The 17,118-nt window shown below is 48.3% G+C and overlaps 1 protein-coding gene across 2 annotated transcripts in view; it reads right to left on the bottom strand.

The window, feature by feature from the left end:
- The window catches only part of ADI1 (acireductone dioxygenase 1), a 31,904-nt gene extending 26,852 nt beyond the window's left edge, over positions 1 to 5,052 (bottom strand). Inside the window, exons 1-2 of one of the 2 annotated variants that reach the window (XM_032294244.1) lie at positions 4,868 to 5,052; positions 568 to 687 (exon numbers count right to left, since the gene is read on the bottom strand). In XM_032294244.1, the coding sequence (XP_032150135.1) occupies positions 568 to 687; positions 4,868 to 4,987 (240 nt within the window). In that variant the 5' untranslated portion in view covers positions 4,988 to 5,052. Of the gene's footprint in view, positions 1 to 567; positions 688 to 4,549; positions 4,574 to 4,867 lie in introns of those variants that run through there. The other variant, XM_032294245.1, reaches the window with a different exon arrangement.
- Positions 5,053 to 17,118: the final 12,066 nt, after the last annotated feature.

Genomic DNA, 17,118 nt, shown 5'->3' with positions numbered 1-17,118 from the left:
GTTGTATTTTGAAATGCAAGAAGGGCACGGGATTTGGGAGGGGCCAGGGGCAGAATAATACAGTTTAGATTTGTGTCTCCACCCAATTTCATATTGAAATGTAATCCCCAGTACTGCAGGTGGGACCTGGTGGGAGGTGACTGGATCGTGAGGGTGGATTTCTCATGAATGGCTTACACTATCTTCTTGGTGCTATCCTCACTACAGTGAGTAACTTCTTATGAGATCTGGCTGTTTAAAACATTATGGCACCTTGTTCTCTCTCTCTTGTTCCCACACCTGTTATGTGAAATGCTTGCTCCCACTTTGCCTTCTGCCATGACTGTAGGCTTCCTGAGGCCTCCCCAGAAGCAGATGGTGGTGCCAGGAAGCAGATCCTTCCTGTAAATCCTGCAGAACCATGAGCCAATTGAACCTCTTTTCGTATAAATTACACAGTTTCAGGTATTTTTTTATAGCAATGCAAGAATGGTCTCATATAGACATTAAAAGAAAAAAGAAAATATTGTGTTTATTAGTAGTGAATATCATGATTCCCCCTTTCCAAGTACTACAGGGCTCGCTTACCTTTTCTTCATAATTAGGTAGTGTATCTTTGCATATGGTTATGATGTCCATCCAGGAGTAGCTCCTCTCTCTTCGGATCTTTTCTAATTCTGGGTCATTCTCATATTTGTCAGCATCCAGCTAAAAGAGTTAAGCCACCACAAACAAGAGCTCAGACTAACAAGGAGATGTAGAAACATTCTCTTTCTGGATCTCCAATGTGATTTTATACGCCAAATTTTCATCTGTTATTTTTTCAACCCTAAGCCAACTCTCCTCATCTCTTCTCTCTATTTAATGGATTTTCCATTCTCCAAAACACCAGCTCTACATAATAGAAATCTGTTTGCTTTCTGCCTCCCTTCTCGGCAACAGTCCATCCCATCTTTTCCCCATTTTTGAGATGACGGTCTCGCCACCTGCAGCCTATCTGGCCTATCCACGGGTCCCTCACTGTGCCGTTTCTCTGCCACCATCCCACTCGTCTCACTGGCCCTTGATGGCATCTCTTTGGTGAGCTTGTTCCATGAGCCAAAACACTGAATGCTCTCCCAGCCTGCAAGTAAAACTCAAGTGAATTAAGCTGGAATGAGACACCTTCATCATCTGGCCCCAGCTGACTTTTCTATCTGTTCTTTGTCCCCTACATTTTAAAGAACTCTACATTCTAAACCAAATAGGAGGTTTGGCTATCTTAAAAATATTTGATATTTCACATCCCACACCTCGCTCATGGCAGCTTTCTATGCCTAAAATTCCCAATCAACATTTTCATTTTCATTTATCACAATCCTTTCTCTATTTTTTAAGGTTTTATTTTACTGTTCCTTCCTATGAAGCACTTCCCTGATGAAGCTCCAGACAGAATTAGTCTGAACTCTTTTTTTTTTTTTTTTTTTGAGATGGAGTTTCGCTCTTGTTACCCAGGCTGGAGTGCAATGGCGCGATCTCGGCTCACCGCAACCTCCGCCTCCTGGGTTCAGGCAATTCTCCTGCCTCAGCCTCCTGAGTAGCTGGGATTACAGGCATGCGCCACCATGCCCAGCTAATGTTTTTTGTATTTTTAGTAGAGACGGGGTTTCACCATGTTGACCAGGATGGCCTCGATCTCTTGACCTCGTGATCCACCCGCCTCGGGTGTAACCCAAAGTGCTGGGGTTACAGGCTTGAGCCACCGCGCCCGGCCTAGTCTGAACTCTTATAAACTACTGGCAGTGAATTTAGAATTTAGCATACTTCATATTTTGCAATAAACTGCACATTATATCATCACTACTTACTGAACAACAAACTCCAGAGTGTCTCAAAGTGCCAGTCACTGATATGTGATTTTCTACAATTATAACTGCATGATATGCTTAGTACCATTTGCTATAGTCGGACAATGTCCCCCAAATTCTCACGTTGAAGCCTAATCCCAATGTGATAGTATTAAGGGGCGGGACCTTTAGGATGTGATTGAGTCATGATGGCAAGCCATCTTTTTTTTTTTTTTTTTTTTTTTTTTTGAGATGAGTCTCCTTTGTCACCCAGGCTGGAGTGCAGTGGTGTGATCTCAGCTCACTGCAACTTCTGCCTCTTGGGTTCAAACAATTCTGTTGCCTCAGCCTCCTGAGTAGCTGGGATTACAGGCGTGTGCCACCATGCCCAGCTAATTTTTGTATGTTTAGTAGAGACGGGTTTTACCATGTTGGTCAGGCTGGTCTCAAACCCCTGACCTTGTGATCCACCCATCTCAGCCTCCCCAAGTGCTGGGGTTACAGGCGTGAGCCACCACACCCAGACGCAAGCCCTCATTTATAGGATTAGTGGCCTTATAAGAGAGATGGAGCTGGGTACAGTGGCTCGCCCACATTACATGTGTGTATATATATATATATATGTGTGTGTATATATATATATGTATAGATACATTACATACATACGTGTGTGTGTGTGATGAGGTCTCACTATGTCACTATGTTGCCCAGTCTGGGTGTGGTCTCAAACTTCTGGCTTCAGGCAATTTGCCCGCCTTGGCCTGCCAAAGTGCTCGAATGACAGAAGCCACCATGCCTGGCCCAGGAGAGGTCACTGTTTTGGATTGAGCCCCTGCACTAGGCTCCAACATGACACTAAACCAAAATAGAGCCACTCATGCCATATGCCACATGATCAAACTAAAACTTTAAAGAAGAAGGTAGATCTCAAACAGACCAGCTTTTCCTGAGATCAGAAGATCCCAGTCTTCCTGAGTCAGCATAAATAAGGAATTTGCGGCCGGGCACAGTGTTCACGCCTGTAATCCCGGCACTTTGGAAGACTGAGGCCAACGGATCACAAGGTCAGGAGTTCGAGACCAGCATGGCCAATATGGTGAAACCTCATCTCTACTAAAAATACAAAAATTAGCCTGGTGTAGTGGCAGGTGCCTGTAGTCCCAGCTACTCGGGAGGCTGAGCCAGGAGAATCGCTTGAACCTGAGAGGCGGAGGTTGCAGCGAGCCAAGATCGGCCACTGCACTCCAGCCTAGGCAACAGAGCGAGACTCCCATCTCAAAAATAAAAATTAAAAAAATAAGGAAGTCGATTGGGCTTTAACCCTTAGAAAAAAAGTAACTTTATGTTAACCATCAGCTTTTTTCCCTCCTGCTCTGTTTCTTTGTTGTCACCGTACAAGACCCATTGTTACGCTATTATCCTGTGGAACTTTCATTCTATTTTGTAGAATAGAGGCTGCCCTATTCACAAATCAAAAATAAAAGCCAATTAGATCTTTAACTAAATTTGTTGCAATTTTGTCCTTCAACATCACTGATCCAGAATGAATATTAAGAAAGCATATAGGCCGGGAGCAGTGGTTCATGCCTGTAATCTCAACACTTTGGGAGGCCAAGGTGGAAGGATCCCCTGAGATAGGGAGTTTAAGACCCGCCTGACCAACATGGAGAAACCCGGTTTCTACTAAAAATACAAAATTAGCCAGGCGTGGTGGCACATCCATGTAATTCCAGCTACTCAGGAGGCTGAGGTAGGAGAATTGCTTGAACCCAGGAGGCAGAGGTTGCTATGAGCCGAGATTGCATCATTGCATTCCAGCCTGGGCAACAAGAGCAAAACACCTGAACGAAAGAGAGAAAGAGAGACAGAGAGAGAGAGAGAGAAAGAGAAAGAGAGAAGGAAAAACTATGTTTGAGCCCATGTAATAATCTAAAAGATGCCTATTTAAATAAATCTTGTTTTATTCTTTGAATACATTCAGGAGTTGACCTGTAATTGCATTCTTGTTCTTAAAACCGTCAAATGCACAATGAAACTCCCCAAGTGTATTAATCTGAACCCTCTGGTTGTTTGGATTGTGGATAAATTTGACATTATAAGCCAAAACTTATTTTCCTCTTATTAATGGAAAACTATAAACCACTTGATTCCTTTGAAGATAGTACCCTCCAGCAAGGTAGGTGTTAAATCTTATCCTGGGAAAAGGCAAATACTATGTAAACATTAGCATGCTCGCCCTGTTTGGCATTGGTATGCCAATTGTCATTTCCCTCTTCTGTTATGTAGGACAGAACAAGATGGTCTCCAAATATATTATGCTGGAATATTCTATAATCCTTTATCCAGGGAAAAAGTGTGGTGCCAGGGTAAGCCTGTGTATTTCATCTAAGTCACAAGATGCAGATTAGATCCACTCACCCTCAGCCTATCCCTGAGCCTCCCCTGGCCCTCTCCTCTGCAGTAAACCTTTGGACCGCAAAGCCATTTGCAAATAAACAAGGTGAACCGATCAGGACCAGTGGGGTGCAAGCAATGGGGCACCCGTGCAAAGCCCAGCCACGCCTTGCAAACCTAGCGCTCCAGAGGCAGGGCCGACACCGGCGCCGGCGGGATCCCAGCCAGCTCCACCGCCCGCGGGAACCGTCCCCACCCCACCACCCGGCGCGAACTCCCAGACACCCCCGACAGAACTGAAAAGCACCGCTAACCCCCACCAGCCCCGCTGTTGAGCATGCGAAGCACACCTCGGGCCCCGGGAGCTGACTGCCCACGCCTTATACCCCGCTGCTGAGCATGCGCAGCACACCCAGGGGCTGGGAGCTGACCGCCGACCCCTCATCGCCGCTGCTGAGCATGCGCAGCACGCCCAAAGCGCCCCAATGCTGAGCATGCGCATCCCACCCCAGGCACCGGGGCCAGGCACTGACCCCCTTCCCCACTGCTGAGCATGCGCAGCGGAGCCGGTACCAGGCCGCTGCCCCGCACCCGGAGGGGCCTGAGCTCTGCGGGGCGCTCGGGGGTCGGCGTCGCCTGCACGCTCTGCGAGCCCTGGGCCCGAGTACCTTCCAGTAGAGCACCCCGAGCCGCCGCAGCTGCTCCAGGCCCACCGGGCGGTCGGGATCCGGGCGGTGGGGCTGCCGCGGGTCGCCCGGGGCGTCGTCCATGTACCAGGCCTGCACCATGGCGCGCAGGGCGAGGGCTGCGTTCGAACCCGTGGGCCGCGCCTTCTTTTATAGGGAGGCGTAGACGCGCCGCGGAGCCAGGATTGGGCAGCGGGCGGAGGCAGGGCCGGCGCGGGGCAGGCCGCAGGGACTGAGGCGGGGGCAGGCCCCATGGGTCCGCTCTTCCTTCCGAGGCAAAGGCATTCAAGGCCCGGCCCTGTCCTGGGCGCCCTGGGTCCTGCCTGAGGCCGGCGGGCCGGAGCCAGCGGTTTGCCAGACGCGCCGCGCGCCGTGAGGCTCACTGCAGGCATCGCACGTGCCTTGTGTGGGGGGCTGCCGTCTCCTGCCACCCTCAGAGCAATCTTGTGAGACTAACGAGGTTAAATGTGTTTTCAGCAAGGAAGGCAAATGCAAAAAGAAAAAAAAAAAAAAAAAGAAAGAAGAAAGAATAAGGATTGTGTTAAGCGCATGCAGCCCATGTGGGGCACAGGTGAGAGCTGACAGCTCAGACCCCAGGCAGTATCGGACCCGGACCTCCACCTCCCCACTCTGCAGACTTTTGCAGTGTCGGCAGTCTGCAATGCTCTCCTGTAATTTTTTTTTTGGAATTTTTTTGTTTTATTTTATTTTGCTTTGTTTAGTATAAAGTTTTCATAGGTCAGGTTCCCTGGGAAACATTCTGAGATGGGGATTTGTGGGCAGGAGGAATTTTTTTTTCTTTTTTTCTTTTTATTGTATTTTAGGTTTGGGGGTACATGTGGAGAACATGCAAGAATGTTGCATAGGTACACACTTGACAGTGTGATTTGCTGCCTTCCTCCCCATCACCTATATCTATCATTTCTCCCCATGCTATCTCTCCCCAACTCCCCGCCCCCCACTGTACCTCCACTCTTCCCCCCCCACAGACCCCAGTGTGTGATGCACCCCTCCCTGTGTCCATGTGTTCTCATTGTTCAACACCCACCTATGAGGAAGAACATGCGATGTTTGATTATCTGTTCTTGTGTCAGTTAATTTTTTAAACTTCCTCCTTTTTCCTTTCTTCATTGTTTCTCCCTTCCCCATGCACTGTGGTATGCTAGTCCTAGAATAAAAACACGCTTCCCCTACCCCATTCTGAATTTTTCAGTGTAGCTAATCAAGTCCAGTCACTTGCCATCCTAGATGTTTTTTCAAACCAGCCAGCTAAAAGATCACACCATCTCAGCCATGCCCTCAGTCTCTTTAATACATAATGGTAATGCAGACAGGATTTAAACGAGACTGCTGTAAGCGCACAACCCCAGAGCATGCAATTGACTCTTGAACTTCTAGAAATCCTGCACGGAAAATACACACTTATTTCATTTCTGTTCCCTTGCTCTAGTGACTTTGCAAATGCATCCTCGTTAGAGAGCTGACCTCCCCACCTCTTCACTTGACCCGTTTCTCCTCATCCTTCAAGACCGCACCTTAGACGTCTGGCCCACTTTTCTGCTGCACTCATAACAAAGATCTGTGCAAGTCTAATGGCAATGTCGCACCTTGCGTTCTCTCCTTAACCCACTGCAATGAGGCTGTGCTTCTCACCACTGGAGAACTGCCAGATCTAATTATGGCACTTCTGTTCTTACCAGCAGCATTCATGACAGTTGCCCATGCCCTTCTTGAAACATTTTCTCAGCCGGGCGTGGTGGCTCACTCCTGTAATCCCAGTTTTTTGGGAGGCCAAGGCGGGCAGATCACGAGGTCAGGAGTTCAAGACCAGCCTGACCAACATGGTGAAACCCTGTCTCTCCTAAAAATACAAAAATTAGCCAGGCGTGGTGGTGCACACCTATAATCCCAGCTACTCAAAAGTTGGAGGCAGGAGAATCATTTGAACCCCGGAGGCAGAGATTGCAGCGAGCCAAGATCGCACCACTGCACTTCAGCCTGGGCAACAGAGTGAGAGTCCCTCTCAAAAAGAAAAAAGTAAAGAAAAAGAAACATTTTCTAGTTTCTTTAATGAGGGCATCCTGGCTGCTTCCTCCCAGGCCCCTCCTAGCTCCTGCTTCTCAGACTCTCCTTGTCCTGTTCCTGTCCACGCGCTCCAGGTGACCTTCCATGATGTAGCCTACTCCTACAGCCACATCCCTAACCTGGACCTCGTTCCAGAACCTCAGGCTTGAGTTACATGGCCAAAACAACTGATTCCCCACACACACCCAAACATGCTTCTCCCTAGCCTTTCCTGTCTCTGTCAGCGGCATCACTGACTGCCCAGTGACCGCATAAAAAAATCTAGGTGTACTCTCAGTTTCTTTTGCCCTCGCCCTAAACCTCCAGTCCAATCTGTCAGCAAGTCATGTCGCTTTGAACTTCAAAACACACCACAAACCCATTCACTTCCCTCCATCCCAATTCTTTGCACCATCTTTTCTTGCCTAATGGAATTGACTCCTGAAATTGCCCCCCACCACTTCCATTTTTGCCCCAGTGCAATCTATTTGATGCAGAGCACCCAGAGTGACCTTTTAAAAACAGGAACTAGATGCCAGGCACAGTGGCTCATGCCTGTAATTCCAGCACTTTGGAAGCCTAAGGACGGCAGATTGTTTGAGCCCAGGAGTTTAAGACCAGCTAAGGCAACATGATGAAACCCCGTCTCTACTAAAAATACAAAGATTAGCTGGCTGTGGTGGTGTGGACCTCTACTCCCAGCTACTCTGCAGGCTGAGACAGGAGGGTCGCTTGAGCCTGGATTCTGAAGTTGTAGTGAGTCAAGATTGTACTACTGCACTCTAGCCTAGGTGACAGAGCAAGACTCAGTCTCAGAAAAAAAAAAAAAAAAAAAAAAAAGGGAACCCAGTCAAGCAAGCCCCTTCTGTGCTTCAGCCTTCCCTTCCATAGCCGGCTGACCACCTCCCAGCCCATCATCCTCCCATCTTGTTCTCTGCCCTCCAGACACTTTGGCCTTTTGGTGTCTTTGAGTCGTTGTTCTGCCTTCCTTTGGGCCCTTCAACCATGCAGTTTTTCCACCTAAAATGCTCTTCCTCCAAGTACTTTTTTCCTGTACAAAATTCTAATTTCAGCTTAATTATCCCTTTCTTAGAGAAGCCTCTCTGACCCCTCCCGAGACAACCAGATGAGCCCTCCCCGTTAAACACGTTCACGGTGCTAGTTAGAGTCCATAAGGACATACTGACTTAGTGTCTTTTCACCGTAGGACTGACAACCCCGTGCGTTGTTTGGTGCTTGCTCAGTGAATGAATTCGTCTGTATTGCTGAGTGCTGCCTATACCTTGAGGTCAGAGAAGGTGTCTTATTAGTCCTTCAGTGCTTGGTACATAGTAGACAATCTTTTTAAAAAGTTTGTTGAATGAAAATGAAGAGATAGGTTGAGGAACACTCCAAATAGTCTTTACTAGCTACTGTAATTGCACCCCCATCTCACACCTAATGCTGCTCATTCCCTAGAAAATAGTAACAGTAGGCCGGGAGCAGTAGCTCATGCCTACAATCCCAGCACTTTGGGAGGCCGAGGCGGGTGGATCACGAGGTCAAGAGATCGAGACCATCCTGGTCAACAAGGTGAAACCCCGTCTCTACTAAAAATATAAAAATTAGCTGGGCATGGTGGCACGCACCTATAGTCCCAGCTACTCGGGAGGCTGAGGCAGAAGAATTGCTTGGACCCAGGAGGTGGAGGTTGCGGTGAGCCAAGATCACACCATTGCACTCCAGCCTGGGTAACAAGAGCGAAACTCCGTCTCAAAAAAAAAAATAATAATAACAGTAGCCTGGGTACAGTGGCTCACACCTGTAATCCCAGCACTCTGGGAGGCCAAAGTGGGAGGATCACTTGAGATCAAGAGTTCCAGACCAGTCTGGGCAACACAGCAAGACCCCCTCTCTACAAAAAAAAAATTATATTAAAACAAAAAGAAAACAGTAGTTCTAACAATAATAATAGCAATGTACCCTGGGTAGTACTTTAAAGATTTGATCCATATTATTCTGTTTGCTCCTCATGATTATACTATGAAGGTGGTATGATTTATTATCCACGTTTTAAAGATGAGACTTGGGAGGCTGAGGCAAAAGTTTCAGCCCAGTCTGGGCAACGTAGCAGGACCGCATGTCATTTAAAAACAATGAGACATCTAGGACACAAAAAGCTTAAGAAACTGTGGTCACACAGCCAGCAATGACAAAGCTGGTACCGTGCTCAGGGAGCCTAGCGCAATAGTCTGTACACATACCTGCTAAAATCTAGTACAAGCAGTCATGATACAGTTTCATCCCGTCACAGAATGGACTTCATCTTGAACTTGGAGGACCGCTTCCAGTTCCCCTGCCACCCCAGGCCACAGCAGCGTGCACAGCGGTGCATCTACCATCTGTGAGACTCTGTCTTCGGTAGATGTCCTTTTTTCCCGTTAGGTATGGAGAAAACAGTTTTATGCCATAAAAAACAAGCATACTTTAGAAAAGCCAGATGATCGAGAGGGCCTGCAGAACCGCCGAGGCAGCCCAGCACTTGCTCCTGGCAGCAGTTCACGCGGCAGAATCAGATGAGAACAGCACTCGATATTTCGCACGGACATTGCCGGCCCAGGGAGTTACTCCTTTGAAGGGGAATCTTTGGAACTTGAACTATCTCTTCCAGAAGAATAGCCAGCAGCAGCCCAAAAATATGTTTCATGACCAGAATTTATCACCCCAATGTAAGACGCTTGGGAAGAATCTGTTGAGATGTTTTGGAAGGCAGATGGTCGCCATCGCCTCAGACCTGAGCAGACTGTCACCGTCTGGGTTTTGTGAAGTGCTCTCAACCCAGAGGCGCATTAACAACCCACGTAGGGATACAGCAGAGCCACGGAAGACCAGGAAAATCCAAGCTGCTGGAATGTGGAACGCAGAGAAGGCACTATAGGCAGGGGCGGCAGGTTTTCTCTGGAAAAGGCCAGATAGTAAACCATTTAGGTTTTGTGAGGCAGCAGTCAAAACTGAGGATGGTATGTAGGTCCTTACACAACGACCACGTGAAAGTGTAAAATCCATTCTTAGTTCATGGAACATACAAACGGGCAGCAGACTGAATCCGGCTCACAGCCTGGAGTTTGCCAGTGCCTGCTGTACAGTATTAATAATAGTTACTTTTGGCCGGGTGCGGTGGCTCACGCCTGTAATCCCAGCACTTTGGGAGGCCGAGGCGGGTGGATCACGAGGTCAAGAGATCAAGACCATTCTGGTCAACATGGTGAAACCCCGTCTCTGCTAAAAATACAAAAAATTAGCTGGGCATGGTGGCGCGTGCCTGTAATCCCAGCTACTCAGGAGGCTGAGGCAGGAGAATTGCCTGAACCCAGGAGGCGGAGGTTGCGGTGAGCCGAGATCGCGCCATTGCACTCCAGCCTGGGTAACAAGAGCGAAACTCCGTCTCAAAAAAAAATAAATAAAAATAAAAATAATAGTTACTTTTTATCTGATGATCAAGTGTACTGTACCTCCGGCCCATGGAAAGAACTGCCAGGAGTCTGGGATGTTTACTGTCCTTGCAAGCTAAGAAGTTATCCTGTCCCAGATTCATGGGTGCTAATAGAAGAGGTGAGATTCCTGGCTCAGGGACAAAGCACGGCCAGTCACTCGGCTCGATAGCGGTAGCTGGGGCCACAGTGTCCACATTTCTGCACAGGTTCCTGAGCCCCGGTCCCCAACAGAGGACCTGAAGAGGGATGGTACCTGCATTCTCCGCGGGTGGCGTTATAGGGGAGGAACTTTGAGCTTGGGAGAACCAAAATATTTTCCGCCAGATAACTGGTCATACTCAGCTATTCAGCAGAAATTCTTCCTGAGTACCTCCCAATTTGTCAGAGAATGTTAAAAAGATGTCTACTCAAAGGTCGAAATTTAATAAAAACCAGTCATTTTTACAGGTTCATTAAAGACATTCTTAAGAGAAGCTTATTTTATTTTTTTGTTTTTGTCGTTTGAGTGCAGGTGTGTGAAAAACACAGTGACCACTGGCGCTGTGTGTCCCACGGCGTGGCTCTCCTGGGCACGCACAGCCGAGCCTGGCACTGACTACACCGTGAGTGCCGTGCTCCACACAGAGAAGAGGGCAAGCGCCACCCTGGCATTGTCAGAAAAATAGTTTTGACTTGAGACGTCCCAGTGCTGTAAGAATCACGGCTCTCATCTTTGTCGTTCAGGGTACTTTACGTTGCAGGTGACAGAAATCCAACAGGTTACCTAAACAAACAAACCAAACAAAGATATGCTGGCTCACAAAACTGAGAAGGGCTGGAGGGGAACGTGCCTGGCGAATGGCTGGATTCGTGACTGAGAGCGCGTCGGCAGCTCTGTCCCTGTCTCTGTGTCTCTGTCTTCTCTGTATGTGTGTGTCTCTCTTCGCTTAGTTCTCTTCCCTCCCTCTCTTTCTTTCTCCCCCTTTGCTCGCTCTGGCTGTCTCTCTCTCTTCCTCCCTCTATCTCTCCTTCTCTCTCTCCTCCATATCTCTACCCTCTTTCCTCTGCGCATTGGCTGAACACTCAGCTACTAAAAGGAGCTCTCTGCATAGGTCGGGAAACAGCCGCCAGTAGCTCTGAGACTGCACCTGCTTGTGATTCAAGGAAAAAGAGGTCTCTTATGTAATGGCTGGATAGCCGGTCTCATGGGAGATTCCAGACTGCCCAGCCCCTTAGATCTTTGTGGGAGCCCGAGGTGCAGGCTCCACTACCCAGGGCCTGGCCAGGTGCCCAGCCTGGGAGGTGCTCTGCCTGGCAGCCCCTCAGCCCCGAGAGCAGTTAGGGAGAGGGGTGGTGGAAGGGCAGCCTAACACGCCGGATGTCCATGGCAAATACTAAGCAGCCAAGGTGTCCTACTGCTGAGTGTTTCCAACAGCTTGCAAATGAAGGAGATGAGCAACAGCAGGCCTTCAGGTCTCACAGGCTCCTGGCTGTTCCCTGCTGAACCCAGCCTGAGTGCCACCAGGGCCAGCTCGATTCGGTGGAGGAGCCTGGGTCTACACCACTCTCCTGGGAGGGCTAAAACTGACTAATGTCTTCTAAATGGAGCAGCCTGGAGGGCTTGCTGGGAAATAGAGGAAATGGTAAGGGAGCAAGGGCATAATAAATAATGGAAGAGAGGTTGATGGCTGGAAGCTGCTGAGGAGCGCCTGGGTCAAGAGGTTGTTTCAGGAACATTTGACAGCTGACAGCTACCATGTAGTATGTCTGCAGGGAAGCAGGGGCCCCTCCGTAAATAAGCCTGGGGTCAACAATAAGACCTGAAATGACAGCCAGTGAGACTGTCCCAGACCCCACAAGTCAAGGAAGCCTGGCAGGACCACAGAGGACACCTCAAGTGGCAGGAGACTGTCACAGGTTCCTGTATGAGAGTCAAGCCTCATACTGCACATGAAAAAAAAAAACACTTCCAGAATATCCTTCCAAATTCAGTTAGCAAGTCTTGATAGTTATTGAAGGTAAGTGACAGGGGTGTTTGTGCAGTCATCAAACCATTCTCTTGTGTATTTCAAACTTTTTGAAAATTTCCAATTTTTAAAAAAACTTATATAATCTATAGGCCAGGTGCTGTGACTCAAGCCTGTAATCCCAGCACTTTGGGAGGCTGAGGCAGGTGGATCGCCTGAGGTCAGGAGTTCGAGACCAGCCTGGCCAACATGGTGAAAGCCCATCTCTACTAGAAATACAAACGTGAATTGGGCATGGTGGTGGGCGTCTGTAACCCCAGCTACTCTGGAGGCTGAGGCAGGAGAATCACTTGAACCTGGGGGGCAGAGGTTGCAGTGAGCCAAGATCGTGTCATTTTACTCCAGCCTGGGTGACAGAGCAAGACTCTGTCTCAAAAAATAATAATAATAAAATAAATTAAAAAGTTATGTTATCCGTAAATCAAGAAGCAACCCATATGTGCCTGTAAACTTTCTTAGTTGAAGAAAGGGAGTGTGGGTGTGGATTTCTTCACAAAGAAGCAGCACTCAGAAACAGCTGCCTGCAGGCCACAGTCAGCAACATTGTGTTGAAACTGATTAAAAGGGAAACATTTCTCTTGCTCTTCATACAGCTTTGAAGTCAACATGGAGGCTTTTTCCTGGGAGAAAATGCAGGCTGATTGACAGCATTTCAGTGAATGACGCCAGACCCCTGTGCCCCAGGATGGAGTCTAACCACACGTCCCCCCTAGGGTATCTCATTCTGCATTTGTCATCATCTTCAAGGTCACACTGTCCCCAAAACACTCCAGCAAGATGTCTCCTAAAATGTGTCTCACGTCATCTAAGTTACGAGATGATTAGCAAAAAGGGTTTTGAGGTTAAAAAATATGTAAGCAAACTCCACGCCTACTCTGTCCTGGACGGCAGGAAGGCTTGTGATGAAGACACTGTTTCGGGTAACACAACTGTTGGCTGTTTTGGGAGAAGCATCTGTTGACATCCGAAAATGTCCCACAGAACATTCTTTGGTGAATGTTAGGAGCTGGGGAGGCCCAGGCAGGGAAGCAGAAACCCAAGAAGGCCAAACAGCTGAGTTGGTTTAGGAATCAGGGCGGCGGCTCCACACCCCTGGCTTAGTCCTCGCGGGCGGGCTGGCAGCCTGGGCTCCACACACCCTGACCCAGCAGAGTGGGTCCGGACACACAGGGAGAGCGCAGGGCTCAGGGGCACCCCGCCCTCCCAGCCTGCACCTCTCCCCAAGTCTGCAGGGTCCCACAGAACCCCGCAAAAGAGAAAAATCACACCGGGGAGAGAGCGTGGCACAGGGTGGGGAGTACAGTGCTGTGTGTGCGGAAGTTGGTGTGTGGTGTGGTGTATGTGGTGTGGTGTGTAATGTGTGTCTGTGGTGTGGTGTGTGTGTGTGTGTATGATGTGGTGTATGCGTGGTGCATGTAATGCCTGGTATGTGTGGTAAGTGTATAGTATGATGTGTGTTGAATGCATGTGGTGTGTGTATGGTGGGGTGTGTATGGTATGGTGTATTGTATGTGTTGTGTGGTATGTGTGGTGTATGGTGTATGTGATGTGGGTGTAGTGTACTGTGTCTAACCATGTGATGGTGTGTGTGGTATGTCGTGTGTGGTCTGTGGTGTGTGTACAGTGTGTTGTGTGTAGTATGGTGTCTTGTATATGTGTGGTGTGCGTATGTGGTATCTGTGGTGTGGTGTGGTGTGTGTGATGTGTATAGTGTGTTGTGTGTATGGTGTGTGGTAAGGTGGGTGTGTGTGATGTGTGTGTGGTATGTATGGTGTGGTGTGTGGTGTGTTGTATGTGTGCGGTATGGTGTATATGGTGTGGTGTGTGGTGTATGGGGTGTGTGATATGATGTGTAGTGTATGTATGGTATGTTGTGTGGCATGTTTATGCTATGGTGTGCTGTATGTGTGGTGTGTGACATGTACATTGTATGGTGTGTGTGGTGCATTGTGTGTGTTGTGTGGTGTGTGGTGCATTGCATATGGTATATGTGTTGTATTTGACCGAGTGTAGAAAGTTATCACAAGACAAAAGTATGCCAGATTGCAGGGTCATTTATTATGCCGGCGACCACAGAGGACTCACGTCTCTCCAACCTGTGGCGGCAACAGGAGGGTGCCACGATTTTTTATACCCGAAAAACCACCTTGGGAGTGGGGGTGAGGGGCGGGGATGGGGATGAAAAGGCTTCAGACATTCCGAGGGCTTGTGGATTCTGTAAATTACCTCCTGGGCAGAGATGAGGGTGGGGGTCCCCGGACATTCCAAGGGCCAGGGGACTTTTGTCATTCCGTTTGTTACTTAAGTGGTTTACAGAAGTCAAGATAAACATTTGTTTACACATTATCTGGTTAAGGTGGAAATCACAGACCTTAGTTACTTATTACAAGCCACAGGAGCCAGGATGGAACTAGCTTGGGCTGCTTAGTCTGGCAATTGCCGGTAAGCAAAGGCTAGCAATTCTGGCAGTTACTGATAAGAAAAGGTAAGCAGCTTTACATAGTTTTGAAGAACAAACTAGCAGTTCTATTTACAGAGGCCAAGGACAGTAGTTATTGTGAGGAGAATGGGGCAGCCATTTCAACTTATCTAAAAACAGTTTTGCATTTTATAAAATAGTTTTGCTCCGGTTCTGGCTCTAGGCCAGCACAATATCACATATGGTGTATGTGGTGTGGTGTGTTGTGTGTGGTGCATTGTATATGATGTGTAGTGTGTGTGGTATGCGTGGTGCATTGTATGTGGTGGGTGTTGTGTGGTGCATTGTATATGGTGTGTGTTGTGTGTTGTGGTGTGCTGCGTGATGTGCTGTGTTGTGTGGTGTGGTGTATGTGATGTTACGGCGTGGTGTGTGGTGCATTGTGTGTGGTGTGGGTATACATGACCCAGCATTTCCTCCCTCTCCCTCTCCTGTGGGCTCAAGGACATCTAAGTAGGGTGTCCTTCCCTCTGTCTTGGTCAGAGTTTAGGGCAGATTCCATGACAACCAGTCCTCTTTCACCATCTCTTTGTAGAAATGTTTTCTCACTCCTGCCCGAAGCAGAGAGCACGGCAGGCCTTCCTCCTGCAGGTCTTCAGGTAGGTTTGGAGGACCAGTGCACAGAGAGGTGGCAGGAAGGAACTCCCACTGCAAGCTACTCATGGCAACAGCGGGGGCGGGGGGTCCCACCGAGGTCATTGCTACTAATGAGCCGTTGCAGAGGCCCTTCTGAGGGGCCAGCAACACTGCCATGTGAAAAGGACGTGTGTGGCATTGAATCAGGGCAATGTGGCGGCCAAGGAGCTGTGGTTGAATGGTCCAAGAATCTCCCAGAGCCTTGCAGAAAAAACTTAGTGCGCTGCATTGTAGGATACGTTTGTTTATATAAAACCAGGTCACCTTTCACATTCTTTCCTGGTTTGACTCATTCTCTTGTTACCAGTAATCTCAACACAATGCCTGCCCTGCAGACTTTAAAATCGAACAAAAGGAAAACTTCTCACAACGGAAAGTGAGGAACTTACACCTGCAGGCAGACCCTCAGGCACATGGGAGGGTAGCAGGCTTCTGCTGAAGGTGAGTGTGAGGCTGGTAAGTGAGAAATTGGTTTACTGATCAACTGAAATTCATATTGCAATTTTCTGTCCTTTTAGAAAGTCATATAATCTTCTGTGACTCTCCACTAGAAACTAATGAGCTTCTTTTGTAAAGAAAAATTTGACAATAATGTTGGATTAGAGATGAATGAGCACATGAAGAAATAAAAAGCCCCTGATAGTGTTTTAGAAAATTAAAAATTGAATAAAGTTCTTTACAATCCAAGAACAAACCAATGAGGAGAAAGGTCACTGGATCCTTTTGTAAACGTGGGCATTGCTCTCTCAGGGTGGGAGCGCTGGGCCATCACCCACACCACCCAAACCCACATTAGACCGTGTCCAGCCCTTTGCAGATACGCGTTGGAACTCTGATTCCTCGGCCCTCTGGGCAGCTGCACAAGGCCTGAGGTGGCCTGAGCCCCTGAACCAGGAGTAACTCTGCTCAGGGTTCCCGGGAGGGCCCACTGAGCTAAGCAGGACAGATGGCCACTGATGATGCATATGCTGGGCAACAGCCAGCCAAGAGCATCCAGACACACAGTCCCACCCCCAACTTCAGCAGCTGGCCCCAGACCACGAGGCACCTTCAAAATCAGGGCCTGGGGCTGCTGGAAGCTTGAGGTCAAGGCAGAGGAAAGAAGAGGACAGTTCAGATGGGGGCTTCTGGAGATGGCTTTGTGGGTCTCTGGGGCCCGGCTCCAGGCAGTAGCCCAAAAGCTGTGTTTTGGAGACCGTTTGAGGCCAAAATGCCCTTTTAGAGAGTCGTGAAGCAGTTGCAGGATGAGTGACTGATAATGCGTGTGTGTTTTGCAATGGAGAGCTTCGATGCTATGAAAAAGTTCTTGATATGGAAATGCTCGAGTGGATATAAAATCTAATTTCAACTTTACATTTGTCAATAAAAAGAAAGGAAGATGCTAGAGCAGAAAAGGCAAACAAAAAAAAAAGAAAAGAAAGGAAGGGCTATTTAACATTTGTATCTATTTTTGCATATAAAGTTTCTTATTAATGGCAACTGTCAAGAATTTGAGGCTGAGCGGGTGGCTCACAGCTGTAATTCGAGTGCTTTGGGAGGCCAAGGCAGGACGACTGCATGGGCAAAGGTGTGAAG

The sequence above is a fragment of the Sapajus apella genome, unplaced genomic scaffold (assembly GCF_009761245.1).
Source record: "Sapajus apella isolate SASKATOON/1434 unplaced genomic scaffold, GSC_monkey_1.0 scaffold31, whole genome shotgun sequence".
Classification (NCBI taxonomy): Eukaryota; Metazoa; Chordata; class Mammalia; order Primates; family Cebidae; genus Sapajus; species Sapajus apella.
The sequence above is the reverse complement of the archived record's forward strand: the minus strand, read 5'-3'. Positions and strand labels throughout refer to the sequence as shown.